General features: G+C 35.9%; 1 protein-coding gene across 6 annotated transcripts; it reads right to left on the reverse strand.

Annotated features, from left to right (window-relative positions):
* Positions 1-379: 379 nt before the first annotated feature.
* Positions 380-9,020, reverse strand: LOC127951642 (C-type lectin domain family 4 member A). Of its 6 annotated transcripts, XR_008152689.1 has the most exons (14): positions 8,858-9,005; positions 7,832-7,951; positions 7,688-7,750; positions 7,529-7,564; positions 5,999-6,135; positions 5,584-5,708; positions 5,320-5,455; positions 1,919-1,985; positions 1,707-1,799; positions 1,189-1,251; positions 1,003-1,086; positions 742-822; positions 536-654; positions 380-407 (listed from the first exon to the last, which is right to left on the reverse strand). XR_008152689.1 is itself a non-coding variant. In XM_052549648.1 (10 exons), the coding sequence occupies exons 1-9, from the start codon at positions 8,919-8,921 to the stop codon at positions 1,222-1,224; spliced, it is 771 nt and encodes a 256-aa protein (XP_052405608.1). In that variant the 5' UTR covers positions 8,922-9,005; the 3' UTR covers positions 939-1,086; positions 1,189-1,221. The 6 variants fall into 6 exon arrangements, 2 of the variants coding, with proteins under 2 accessions (XP_052405608.1, XP_052405612.1); XR_008152686.1 differs by lacking the exon at positions 380-407 and having other exon boundaries at positions 644-654; positions 742-1,086; XR_008152698.1 differs by lacking the exons at positions 380-407; positions 536-654; positions 1,707-1,799 and having other exon boundaries at positions 760-822; positions 1,189-1,244.
* Positions 9,021-14,007: the final 4,987 nt, after the last annotated feature.

Below are 14,007 nucleotides of genomic sequence, written 5' to 3' on the forward strand. Positions count from 1 at the left end.
AAATACATTTACAGATAAAATTAAGGTTGAACGGGCTATCAAGCTCCTGGATTTCATCAGAAATATCTTCATTTGTGTTCCGAAGATGAACAAAGGTGAGGTTGAGAAATTAAAGACAGAATTTTCATTTTTGGGTGAACTATCCCTAATAATCTTTATTGTACATTACTATATGGGGGCTTGCAGAAAGCACTTTTCACTACATAAGGATGTATAAATGACAAATAAAAACTTTTAATCAAGTAAATATTTATTAAGAACATGGAATTTCACAAATGCATCTCTCCTTCCTCAAGCAAAAAACATCTCCCCAGTTTGCATCAAGCATTCGTCCATTCAGTACAACACAATCTTCACCCAGAGGATTGTCAGCTGATTTGTGATCATCAGGAGGCATTGCCCACAAACTGTCAAATAAAAAAAATGAATAATTAATAAGTGAAGCAATAATTGACGAGATGTTTAGTTTATCTAAATGGCTTCCAAATAGAATCTTCTGATACATGTATCAACAGACATTTAAAGGAATACTTGCTTAAGATGATTCTTGGTGTCATCCACCCACAGCCAAACACCTTCCGTGTGGCTATCAGTCAGACCAATCCAATATAATGTACTTGGGCCAATAGCTTGGATTTTTTTTGCTAGAAATTTCTACGAAATAGAGATTCATTTAATCTTCATTTATTACATCCAATGCACATATGAGATTTTTCTAATAATCATATTATTTATCTAAACCTGCTCCTCAATGCTGTTGATGATGACCAGGTCTCCACCCAGATCTTGACAGCGTTGTCTGCTGCTGTTCCAGTCTTTGACCTCAGTGGAAAAAACATAGAATCTGCCCTTGTCCTGGACCCACTTTTCTGGTAAATCTTACATGAAAATGTCTTAATGTTTAATGTCACTGTGGTTTGGCACACGAGCAGTGAGACTTAGTTTGTAATGTTTCTAATATATGCTCTTCAATATACTGACATAAAAAATAAATTGACTTGCTTTTTTGAGGACAGTGGCGTGCTTGGGACCTGTTTCCCAAATCCTTGTGAAGGAACGGCTTGATTTGTGCACCATGGTCAACATCTAGCATAGAAATAAACACAATAATAATTGAAATTCTAAATGAATATTGAGTATTACTAGCTGTATTGTCACGTAAATGGAGAAGATGAGGAGATTGTCTACCTTGATCTGAACAGTTCCTTACTGGTTCACAACTTATTTGCCAGTCCATGGCATTGCTAAAATCTGAAATACAAATTAAAAAGACTTCTGTTTTGAACTTACGTTTTGTATATGTAGTAAACACTGTATAAAAAATAAACGAGAGATGAAAAGTTGAGACCAGATTAGAGAGTTTCCCTCCAATTAAGACACCATATGAACAACATAAATTTCAGAAAAACGTTCATCAGAAAATAATAATAAGAATAAATAAATAAAATCCATGGTAAATTAAACAAACAGTGGAATAAACACAAATAATTTCAAGATTCTAGAGTGAATGTTATGTGGACATGATTATATTACAATTGTATTCTAATTATAACTGACCCTCAAACTAAATTATGTGGCATATGAGGGAAAAGAAATGTACATTTTGTTTGTCAATAATGATGATAATAATAATAATTATTATTACAATGTGTTGAATATTTAACAGACTTCCACAAAGTGTAAATATAAGACATGAGGATACTCACACAGGTAAGCCAACACCGCATTCGCCAGCAGAGACAGGAAGAGAACAGAGAGAAAAACCACCATACAGATATGATCGACCAAACAATTTCTATCTAAAAAAAAAAAAAAAAAAAAAAAAAAAAAAAAAAAAAAAAACAAGAACATTTCAAAACCGAAATGAAACTGTTGAAACAATTTACCAAAAAATAAATAAATAACAAATAGCACTTACCTTCAGCTTTATGTGCTGATTTTGAGATGGATCTTGGAATGGTGTTGGAATAAATAGGTTCAGCCATCTTTTGCAAATATGTGAGAAATTAAGAGAGGATCTGGTGAAGTATTCTTAGAGGCTGGGTTTAACTACTTAAGCAGTTATATTTCCTGTCATCATTTCCTGTCAGTTGGTCATTAGTTGTTAGGGGCATCATCTCAAACACAAATTATACATATTTCTTTTTTTTTTTTTTTTTTTTTTTTTTTACACTTGCTATTTATGTTTTTACCTAATTGATGAAATGTTAAAGAAATTGAACTCTGATCTCACTCTAATTTAATAATGATGCAATCAATTACAATGGAAAGAAACATGGCTTACTTTATCGTCCTTCTCTTACTGAACTGAAGGGGAGCTTCTTGCTGTTCACATTTCACACATACAGAAATGAAGGTGATAAGGCAGCAGCCCTCACAGACCACAAATACCTTTAGACATACAGTACTGTGCAAAAGTCTTTGGCCACTACTATTTTCACCAACAAAAATTATTTTAAGGCAGTTATTTCCATGTTTTGCTGTAGTGTGTCATTAGTAAATATCAGTTTACATTTCCAAACATTATTTTTGTCTTTAATTGTAATAATCCAGTGAGATTTTTGCTTGCACAATGAGTCTGACTGCAGCCAGTGCTCCACACAGAGATCTGATCTGATATGATCTCATCATCATCAGTCTGTCTGGAATAACATGAAGAAAAACAGAACAAACTGAGACCGACTTCACCATTTTTTGTTGGTGAAAATACTAGTGGCCTAAGACTTTTGCACTGTATACTGTACATACCAGTTAAACACAAAATATGTATGAGGGACTTTTTTTTTCTTCTTCTTCAGAAAGTTATAACCAGATACTTTGGGGTAAATTGAGCCAGTGATTGGGATTAATATATTTTTTTATAGATTTTTAAAATAGATAATAGGTATTACTGCCTTGTGCTTGTTTTGACTGCTCTGTGGGGATATGTCGCCGACATAATGTCGGTATCAATTGTTCATGTTGCGATTAATTGCTAATGCTATATGGTATTATCACAATATTAAAGTTTATTTTCCAAAAAGTGGTCATAGTACATTATAACAGTGTGACGAGTGGGGCGGGGCCAAGAGCCGTGGGAACAGGAGCGAGGCCAGTGGAGTGATTGGAAATGAGCGACACCTGCTTGTCCCACGGAGGAGATGGAAGGATATAAAAGAGGAGTGACGACAGTGAAGGACGAGAGAGGACCAGGCCTGGGTTTTAGTTGTGTTTGGTTTTTATTTGTGCGCGTCAGTCATCCGTGAGGGGCTGACGCGCTGTTTTATATTTATTTTGTCATTAAAATGTCATTTAATTGTCTGCCGGTTCCCGCCTCCTTCTTCCCGATGATTATGAAGTTTGTACGTTGTTACAAACAGGTTTAATAACTTTTGTCTTATAAACAAAATAATTGAATATTTAAATACAATAAAGCAATACAGAAAAATAAATAAAGTTAAATGTTTTACACCGATTAAAGTGCACAAGGAAGACCAATAGGTATCACTTCTTCTGGAGATCGAATGTCCTGCAAAGTTCAGCTCCAGTCCTAATAAAACACACCTGAAGCAACTATTTAAGGTCTTCAGGCCCACTTAAAAATTAAGGGTGTGTTTGATTAGGGATGGAGCTAAACTTTGCAGGACAGTTGATCGCCAGGAGCAGGGTTGGAGGACATGTTGTAGTCCAGATTAAAATGTAAAAAAAAGTTTGAAAATAATAGCCTATTAAGCCTAAATATTTAAGTATTTGGGCTGTAATGACCACCATAGCAAATCCACAAATCTGAATCACTATTTAAATACGTTTTAGAAAGTGACACAGCTGCTTTATTTATGGGTTTCCAGGTTAATGGCTGCATTTTCTGCAGTTTAGCACCATCTGCAGTCAGAGAGTGAATGTGCTTTCTTCAAAGTCCTTCAAGACAATTCATGTCACTCGGCGGCCATCTTCGAAACGCTTCTCGGGCATTCAAGTGCAATCTCTATGAATGGGGAAACATCAAATTCTCCAAAACTGTTCAGTATGCTTATGATTATATTTCACATTTGAAATCACAGAAGAAATCTGACAACAACTGTGTCATAAATGTTGTTATTTTTGCTCAAATAGCATTATGAAAATCTTATTAATCAGGCTAGATATGCCACATGCACAGTCCCAAGAGCAGTCTCCAAACACTCACTGTTTCTATAGCAACCAGGATTTCTAACAGCAGCTGCAGTGATGCAATTACTTTACCGATTAGCGATTGGCTCTTTCATTCAGAAGGCAGGGCTTCCTGAGATTGAGCGGCCATATTGAGTGTTGCATTTTTTCCCATTCAAAAATTATAGTCTTTGCTTTCATACAGCGTGCCTCTCACGTGTTGCCTCATGTGCTTCTCATGCGTGCTTTTTTACATGAGAGCGTACATGCATCTTTCAAGCAGCATACAGCGGCATTGTTCATTTTGAACAGTTGATGGGAAAAGTAGTCTTAAAATGCATTCCAAATTCCGAATAATTTGTAGTATATAATTATTCACGGTATATAGAACTGCCTACAATAACAATATCGTGCATATTCATCACCGTAATTTATCGCATTATTGAATACCGGCACAAGTCTACTGCTCGGTTATAAAAAAATAATAATATTAATAAAAAAGTCAGACTGGATCATGTCATTCTTATGTTAATGAGGACTGGAAACAAACAAGACCAAGATTCACAGGGCTCCTGGGCCACCCAATAATGAACATTTGCCCACCCTGGCAAGCATGCAACATCCACCTCCTCAATTATCTCAACCACCCTGAGAGTCATAACTGGAGACTGGCCTCTACATGCGTGAGGCTTTCATTCACTAGTTATGATGTTTGATGTTGCTATTGATGTTGATATATTCTTTTAATGTCATAATTATTAACACACTGGTTTGTAGCACTTTGCTATTCTTCTAATTATTTACCTATAGTGGCTGATGAATCAGAAGCTTACTTCCACAATGCAAAATAAGGTGGATGGAGGTGCTGTGGCCATTGCTGCTAACAATAATTACAAAATAAAGAACGTAAATCTTTCTTAAGTGTATTGTATATAATACATTATTATATATAACAATGGTATTGAAAGTCATGAAGTGTCAAAAGAACCTTTGACATCCAAAACTTTCCATTCCACAAAAGGTTCTTTACAGTGGAAATACATTGTTTAGATTAATACATTATAATATTCTTCACACTAAAAATGGTTCTTTTAAAAAAAAGATTTCCTGAAAGGTTCTTTGGGGACCAACTTTTGTTCATCAATGACATCACTGTAAAAACTGTAGTACTACTGATCAAGAACACGGAACCTCACAAATACTTCTTTGCATTTCCAAGCAAGAAATATCTCCCCATTTTTCTCCTTTTAGGTATCCATTTATTACAGCACAGTCTTCACCCATGGGATCACGCATATCATAATTGTCAGGGGGGTAGATCCACCATCTGACAGGACAAAACAAGTGTCAGGGCAATAACCTGTATCAAAAATCCATATGGTCCTTATATAACTTTTGCCATCGTACAAAGAGGCAATGCTAAGCACATCAGATGTTGAAATAAATGGTACTTACGAGATGTTGTTGTTTAGGAGGCTGTTGTCCACCCAAAGCCATACTCCCTCGGTCTGGTGGTCAGTCAGACCGATCCAGTGTAGCACCAATGCATTAAAATCGACTATTTGCTGAGCAAGAAATTCCTGAAAAGACACAAGGCAGAAATATGACTTTAATAATTGATTATGCACAATGCAACCCAAGGTTTGGTATAATGGGCAACTGAGTGTTGCAGTGTGACTGATAAAGTGTTTGCATAGTTCTTAGACCTTTGCAACCTTGCATTTAAAAAAAACCAACAAAAAGGTTTCTATGATATTTTGGTGCCTACATATGAGTCAGGTCCTTTCTGCAGTGGGTAAATTCTAGTTGCAGTACATTTGCGGTAAAAATAAATAAATAAAATCCTAAAACTAAAAGCAACTATATGCACCTGCTCCTCACTGCTGTTGATGATGACCAGGTCTCCACCCAGATCCTGACAGCGTTGTCTGCTGCTGTTCCATTCCTTTGTATCATTGGAGAAAACATAGAATCTGCCCTTGTCCTGGACCCACTTCTCTGGCAAACCTGAAGTGAAAGAGGATTCTTTGTTAATTGAGGGTTAATGTAATTATACTGTACGTGTATGCTTTCTCATTAAATGGCAGAATGAATAATGCATTCAATATATTTTCTAAAAAACTTCATATATATTCTCTGCTGTGGAGTCAAGACATATATAAATATGATTAAAAGATAAATATGCGACAAAACTACAGATTGTCACATTTTATTATTAGTTTTTTCGACACATACATGTTTCTCCAAATATAAGGACAGTACTTTTTGTGTTCTTACCACTATACCACTACTTGATGTGAGCACAAGTATTGGAACAGTTGAATGTAAAAGATTAAAAGCTAAAATTTAGTTGCAAATCCCTTGCATGCAATCAGAGCAGTGAGTCTGCAACCCATAGACATCACCAGACTCTTGGTCTTATGCTTTGAAATGCTTTTCTCAAGCCTTTAATGCAGCCAATTTTTCTTTTCAGGGTTTTAGGGTTGTTATGCAATAAAAGAATGCTGTTACTGCAGATGGGATTATAGATGATAAAGGTGACATGCAAAGGCTTGCTTTTCAGAGATGTAATGAGTTAAACTCAGGTAGTTATCAAGGTTTGTGCAGGCAGCTAGAGGTTTTCAAAAAGACAGTTATTGTATGTGCTTGTTTAGTAAAAGAGAAAGCATTAGACAAATTGGTCTTAAATGTTTTTAACAGCAGTTCACTGCACATTTATGAATTCTGAATTAGGGTTGATCTAGCCTAAAGTTAAACTTAACTTAACCTAAAGCCTCAACTGTGGTTGTATATTTTGCCTTCAGATAGGCCTAGGTTATGCCTGCTGTGGTTGTATGTGTTTGTTGAACTAGAGACTGATTTCTAGTTGTGTCCTCTTTTGGAAGGCTAAACAAAGTAGTTTCACTGACACAAGGAAACACACAGCATCTGCACAACATGGCAGTGACGACAACATCAAGAATTAAAGTTACGCGTTCTTTCTTTGCATGAAAATTTGGGCTGCGCTATACAAATCTTACCACACAGTGACATAGACATGGGGGCATTTAAGAAAGGTGTTTTAGGAGGATGTGGACAAGTCTTAACTTTCATAAAAAATATCTCTTTGGATTTGAGACTTTAATCTTTGCAACTTTACAGAACTTCTTTATACACCAAGAGCTTGTAACGCTCCAAAGAGTAAGGAAAAATTGAAATTGCATCATATGACCCCTTTAAATACACCATTACTCTTTAATACATCATTAACTAACTTTAACTAATGGAACCTTATTGTAAAGTGTTGCCAAAAGCTCTCCAACTCTGATCAGATCTGTAGAACGGCATATACTGTACTGTATTAACTGAAACATAGAGAAAACCTTGTACATGCCAATTATGTAGATAGGCAGTGACATACCTTTATAAGAACAGGAAAGTAGTGGCTTGTTGTCTTCTGCGGGTTTGTTATAGTAGAAGAAATGTTTAAAGAGTCAACCAATTTTATCAATTAATTTATATGATAAATAAATTAGAAATGAAATATTTATAATAAAATAAGAAAATGTGGTTTACAAACCTAGATTTGAGTTGTTTTTAACTGGCTCACATTCTATCAACTGATTTGAGTTACTGGTGTAATCTGTGAAGCATAAAATAGAGAAACCAATACACAGTGCAAACACAACATATACAAACACAATTTAAATGTTAGAACACTCACACAGGCAAGCCAACACTGCTGTAGCCAGCAGAGACAGGAAGAGGAGAATAGAGAGAAGAACCACCAAATAGACACCATCCCTCTTATTGCCGACAAACTTCTTATCTGAAAACACACTAACTATAATTACATAAATGAATATCCTTCAAAAAAAATCAACACAGTTTAAGGTCATAAATATTTAAAGCATTTTTTTTAATGGAGATCACAGCTTATTGTGGTTGACCTAAAACTGTCAACAGTGTGGGGTTCCACAGGGTCATGTCATGAGTCCGCTGAGGTAACAATCATTAGATAAAATTTTAATTTATTCTTAAAAAAGAAGACCTTTGAAGTGGAAATGTTTTATGAACTCAGTTTCAAAATGTGAGTAATGTTGTTTAATGTTACATATGAAGGGAAAGAAAAATAGATAGCATATAAAATGTGTCTTATATATGCTCCCACTGTTTATGCTCCCACAAAGTCAAATAATGAGAAAGAACTTTCCAGTTACATTTAGGATTGATTTTAAAATACTGTACTTTTACTATAAATCGCTCAGTGACCTAGGACCGAAATAAATTGCAGCTATGTTCACTGAATATAAACCTAAAAGAGCACTCAGATCATTAGGATCGAGTCAGTTAGAAATACCAAGGGTTCACACAAAACAAGGGGAGTGCGCCTTTAGTTACTATGCCGCCCGCAGCTGGAATCAGCTTCCAGAAGAGACCAGAAGTGTTAAAACACTAGTCATCTAGACTCAAAACCCATCTGTTTAGTTTAAATTCATGTTAAATAAGTCAATTTTTAAATAATTTCCAAAGTTTTAAATTTGCATGTTTTTACTTTTGTTTTATTATTTCTTCATGACTATTTTACTTTCTTTTATGTTAAGCACTTTGAATTACCATTGTGTAAGAAATGTGCTATATAAATAAACTTGCCTTGCCTTCTGTAGCAATGTTTCTGAAACATGAATCTGATTTTCTATGCACATTCAATCTGTTCACTCTAATTAAATAAAAAATAAAAATTACTTACTTTGATCTCTCGCTTCTGACCCTGGATTATGCTGCATGGGATTCATATAAATGTTTTCATGCATTTTGTGGCTACATCTGATTTTCAAATAGAGAATGCTCTGACTGAAATTAATATGAGGGGTTCCATGCCACACTTTCCTTTTGTCATTTCCTGTTATCATTTCCTGTCAGGTTATTAGATGTTTGGGGTATACATGTCTATTTGGGATGAGTTTTCATCTGTAGTTTAATTCTTAACTCATTATCAATGATAACATCTGATGTAATATAATATATGATGTAATATAATATATCATATAATAAATTATAAAGTTATTATAATTTACCAGTCTGCTACCACTACAATACCACTGTGATGCAAAAGTCTGTTTTGTCCATTATTTTTCAAGTTTCATTTCTCTTTGTGGTATTTTTCAAAAACCACGTGTGTCTATTACCAAGGGAACTCAATGCCAAAAATTATTCTTTTGTGTATGAAATGAGGAACATTTAGAAACATTTGTGCTGAAACAACAGATTTTAAAGCAAATACAAGACATTCAGCACAATGGCCAGTGAACGATACTTCCACACTCACTACTCTTTTGCATAATTCTTGTAATCACAATTTTTTAACCAACATGCACTTTGTAGAGGTTAAATTTTTTTTTTGAATTTTTTTTGCTTTAACAGTATTTTAAAAGTTAATCAACATTGATAACACAACGTTGTTTCTGTGTCGTATCGGGCATCATGTATAAATACACCCTTAAATGTTTAATTAGTTTGCATTTAGATCAAAACTGTACATGATAAAGGCTAAAAATCAACTGACTTGCAGCAATGGCTTTAAAAACAACTTCAATAAACTACCACATGCTCAAAATTGTAAAACAGCTGTTTTATTTTGGAAACATACTGTAAAAAACAGATGAAAATAATCCCAAACTTTATTTTGCAGAATATGCATGGATGTATTGTTAAAAACATGTAGTAGAACAATCCAAAATATAATAATATTTATAGGTTTTTGTCCAATAATTTTTGCATATAAATGCATATTTTTTTCAGCACTTTCAAGAGAAACCCTTGTACCTTATGACTGAAACCAGCTGATCTTTTATTTTAGTGGAAAACTTCTGTAAAAAACACGTTTTAGTAATGTGTCTCATTACAAGAGAGGTGTACATTTGTGCAGTGAAAATGTGTTGAACCCTCAACAACCAGGGATGCTGAAACGGGAGGAAAGAATAGGACAATTCCAAGGGCCAAGCATTAGAGGGGGCATCCAGAGGCGGGGGGGGGGGGGGGGGGGGGGTTGTTGGGTGGGGGGATGGGGTGGCGGGTTGGAACAACTAAAAAAAAAAAAATTATGGACAGAACAGTCAGTCGCCTCAATCAAAAAAAGGCAATAATAACGGTCATATTTTTAAATGTAGAAAGGCGCGAACCGATTCATTTTCCAGTTTCCTGAATGACATCCAGATTAAACAATCATTATCAAATTGTTTTAGTGTGATAAAGCAGCGAAATGTATTTAGTTTTATTGTTGTTGATGATAATATTTAACATATACCGTTAGCTTTTAGAATAGGTATCATGACTAAAATATTTTAAAAATTTAATATAAATAATTTAAAAGTGTTTTAAACTTTTCCAACCTTTTAGCAATAAACATTTTAAACGTTGTTTAGTTAAAACAATTTACCTTACCACCCATATTTCAACATTGAAAGTTGGTCATGTGCTGTACGTTTTTCAACCGTTCAGCTTTAAATGTTGAATCAACGTTGTTTCAACGTTGAAACCACAACTAACCTTATTTCAACCATATTTCAATGTTGAAGGTCAGTCATGTGCCGGATGGGTGGGTACACACCAAAAGATTTTTTACATCTTGTAAGATTTTCAAAATATGATAGACCACAAACATGAGTATAAAAATCCTAGATTTAACCGTTTTGCTCCTATAGTGTGTGGTGTGCAATGATGTGACAAAGACAGCACACCACACACAAACAGATTTTCAACCAGAGTCTCGAGTGTGAACGCAGGAAATCTCGCGAGCCTTCAGAATAAGCATGATGGATACTTTAAGCACACCAAGGGAAAATCTGATAAAATAATCTGTAGAACCATCAAGATAATCGGGACATAGCTAGGATTGTCGGAAGGGGCGAAATCGGCCCGAAATCGGCCCAAAATCAGCCTGATTATCTATTAGTGTGTACCCAGCATTAGTCGCAAAAGAGCGACTAATGGGACGGAGTCTGGAGCCCTGAGTTGCCCAGCTCCCCCTGTAAATGATCTAGTACCCCATCAGCACCTGTTAAAAAATTACATGGCACCATCCCTGGTCCATTTATGTATTTTTAAAAAAGCGCAATTTAAGTTATTCAAACTCTAAACCCTAAAAAAAATCCTAACAAAACGAGTTGTGCTATGTCCCCACCCCCTAAGTATCAGGAACCACAGCATATACAAACAACGATTAATGCAGCCAGACAGAGTGGTGTGTGAGACAAAACTGTATACTCGTGAACAAATGGGGAACGGCTGTGTGTGTGAGTACAGGTGTGCAGAGTGAACCAGGTGTGTAGAGTGAATGTGTGAGTGGGTGACACAGCTGTGCGGAGTGAAGGTGATGAGTCTGGGAGAATGGAAGTGGTTCCCTCTGGTGGTGAGAGGGAGGGCCACCGGGTCCGGACTCATGACAGATCACAAGTGCAGTATGGAGTACCTCAAGGCTCTGTACTAAGGGCCATTACTCTTCACGCTTTACATATTACCCTTGGGAGAAATCATCAGGAAACACGGTGTTAGCTTTCACTGTTATGCTGGTGATACTCCACTCTCTTTTCTTCGTGGCCCGGAGGAACATAGCAATTTGAAAAACTAACGGAATGCACAGTTGATATAAAAACCAGGATGAGGAGTAATTTCTTACTGCTAAATTCTGAAGGAAAAAAAAACAGAGGTGTTACTTATAGGACCTAAAAACTCTGCATGTAATAACCTAGAACACTTCCTAAGAATTGATGGCAGCTCTGTCAATTCTTCATCATCAGTTAAGAACCTATGTGTACTACTTGATCACAATCTTTCCTTTGAAAGCCACATTTCTGGCACTTGTGAAACTTCATTTTTTCAGCTCAAAAATATATGAAAATTATGACCTATGCTCTCAATGTCAAATGCAGAAACGTTAATCCTTTCATGATCTCAAGGTTAGATTTTTGAAATACTTTATTGGGTGGTTGTCCAGCTAGTCCAAAATGCAGCAGCTACAGTTTACTTACTAGAACCAGGACGTATGTCAATATTTGCCCAGTGCTGTCAACACTGCACTGGCTCCCTATTAAACATCTTATAGATTTTAAAATCTTGCTTATTACTTATAAAGCCCTGAATGGTTTAGCACTTCAGTATTTGAACAAGCTCTTATTGCACTATAGTCCTCCATGTCTGCTGCATTCCCAAAACTCTGGCAATTTGATTTTACCTATGCACCTTTTTCCTGACGTAAAAATGGGCGCCGCCATTTGTAAATTTTATGGGTCTAGCTTCTGGTCTCATTTGCATCCAGCTATTTTTAGCTGTACAAAACAGTTTGTTTTGCTGCTTGATATTGACAATTGCTGTGTCCTATCATATTTTTTTTTATCTGTCATCTTAATTAAGAACACACTGTTTTGTACTGCAAACAGTTTTACCGTTTGCTGTACGTTGTTATTCTCCTCGTTATTTACCTATAGCGGCTAATGAAACTGAAGTCTCACCCATAGGCTTACTTCTGCTTTGAGGAAAAAGGTGGATAATATCATAATCAACTGGGCAGCAGATCCATTTCCTATTTAGCACCTAAACTCAGGAATAACCAACCTAACATTGTTTGGGAGGCAGACACACTCTGTCAGTTTAAATCTAGATTAAAAACAGATCTCTTTAACCTGGCTTACACATAATACACTAACACATTTCTAATATTCAAATCCATTAAAGGATTTTTACGCTGCATTAATTAGGAAAACCGGAACAGGGAACACTTCCCATAACACAAGACGTACTTGCTACATCGTTAGAAGAATGGCATCTACGCTAATATTAGTCAGTTTCTCTCTTATTCCGGGGTCACTGTAGCCAGCAGATCCAGTCTGTATCCAGTTCATATAGTCGCTGCAGTCACCCGGATCCAGTACATATCCAGTCCAGTTGGTGGATCAGTACCTAGAGAGGACCTCTACAGCCCTGAATGTCAGCGGAGATCTGGACAACTAGATGAGCCCCAGAGACAGAGCCACAGTCAAGACCTTGTCTCCTAAATGGCCACCGGAACAAGAGCATTTTGTGGAGTTTTGGTTCCTCTGGCTTGCTTCGTTGGGGACACTTAATTTCCAGCGATAACGTCGACTTGATTGCAAAGATGCCATTTTAAACTGAACTGAGCTGGATTCAATGATGCTTTTGCATTATTGACACAATATTTTCCTATTTAATGCTGTTTAGCTGCTTTGATACAATCTATATTGTTAAAAGTGCTATATAAATAAAGAAGACTTGACTTGACACTGGCACTGTAGGCTTCTCTCACAGGAAACAGTCCTCCATAAAATGCACTGCACACATCTAAATATTTGGGTTGAACTGTTCTGGAACAGTGTTGTAAATGCAACTTAACCACTGATTTTTAGTTGTCTTCTTTTGGAAGTAGCTTAGTTTTTACTATAAAAGCGGCAACAGCAAGAATAAAAGGTACAGCTTCTTTCTTGCGTGAACTTTTGGGCGTCATTATGCACATTTTCCAACATCATTATGTAGACATTTGGGGGTGTTTAAAAGTGCATTAACGCCACCTATCTCTCTCAATTAGGATGGTCCAAATCAATAAATGTCTATTTGAGAGATAGGTGACATTAATGCACTTAAGTCTGCGATTTGCTATAAACCAAGATGACACATCACAAACCTGCTGCTGAGAACGTGCTCAGGAGAGTTCTAACAGTTCAGACATTGCATTAATCAGAGGAAAAAACTATATACTGTTCAGTTTATGGATCAGACTGATCGATTTGTGTCTTTACACATCAGTGTTTCTTCTCAATCCATAGGGTTTAATTAGGTTTTGTTGTGTATTTTTGTTTTGTTCTATTGTATGTTTTAGCTGTGATT

Source organism: Carassius gibelio, chromosome A3, assembly GCF_023724105.1.
Source record: "Carassius gibelio isolate Cgi1373 ecotype wild population from Czech Republic chromosome A3, carGib1.2-hapl.c, whole genome shotgun sequence".
Classification (NCBI taxonomy): Eukaryota; Metazoa; Chordata; class Actinopteri; order Cypriniformes; family Cyprinidae; genus Carassius; species Carassius gibelio.

Excerpts from the sequence above, each read along its gene's own strand:
- LOC127951642 (XM_052549652.1), bottom strand. The coding sequence starts at position 9,020 with ATGATAACAGGAAATGACAAAAGGAAAGTGTGGCATGGAACCCCTCAT. Across the intron at positions 7,937-8,857 it reads GTCAGAAGCGAGAGATCAAA|ATAAGAAGTTTGTCGGCAAT; the intron begins GTAAGTAATTTT and ends GTGTGTTTTCAG. Across the intron at positions 6,136-7,528 it reads ACTTTCCTGTTCTTATAAAG|GTTTGCCAGAGAAGTGGGTC; the intron begins GTATGTCACTGC and ends CTTTCACTTCAG.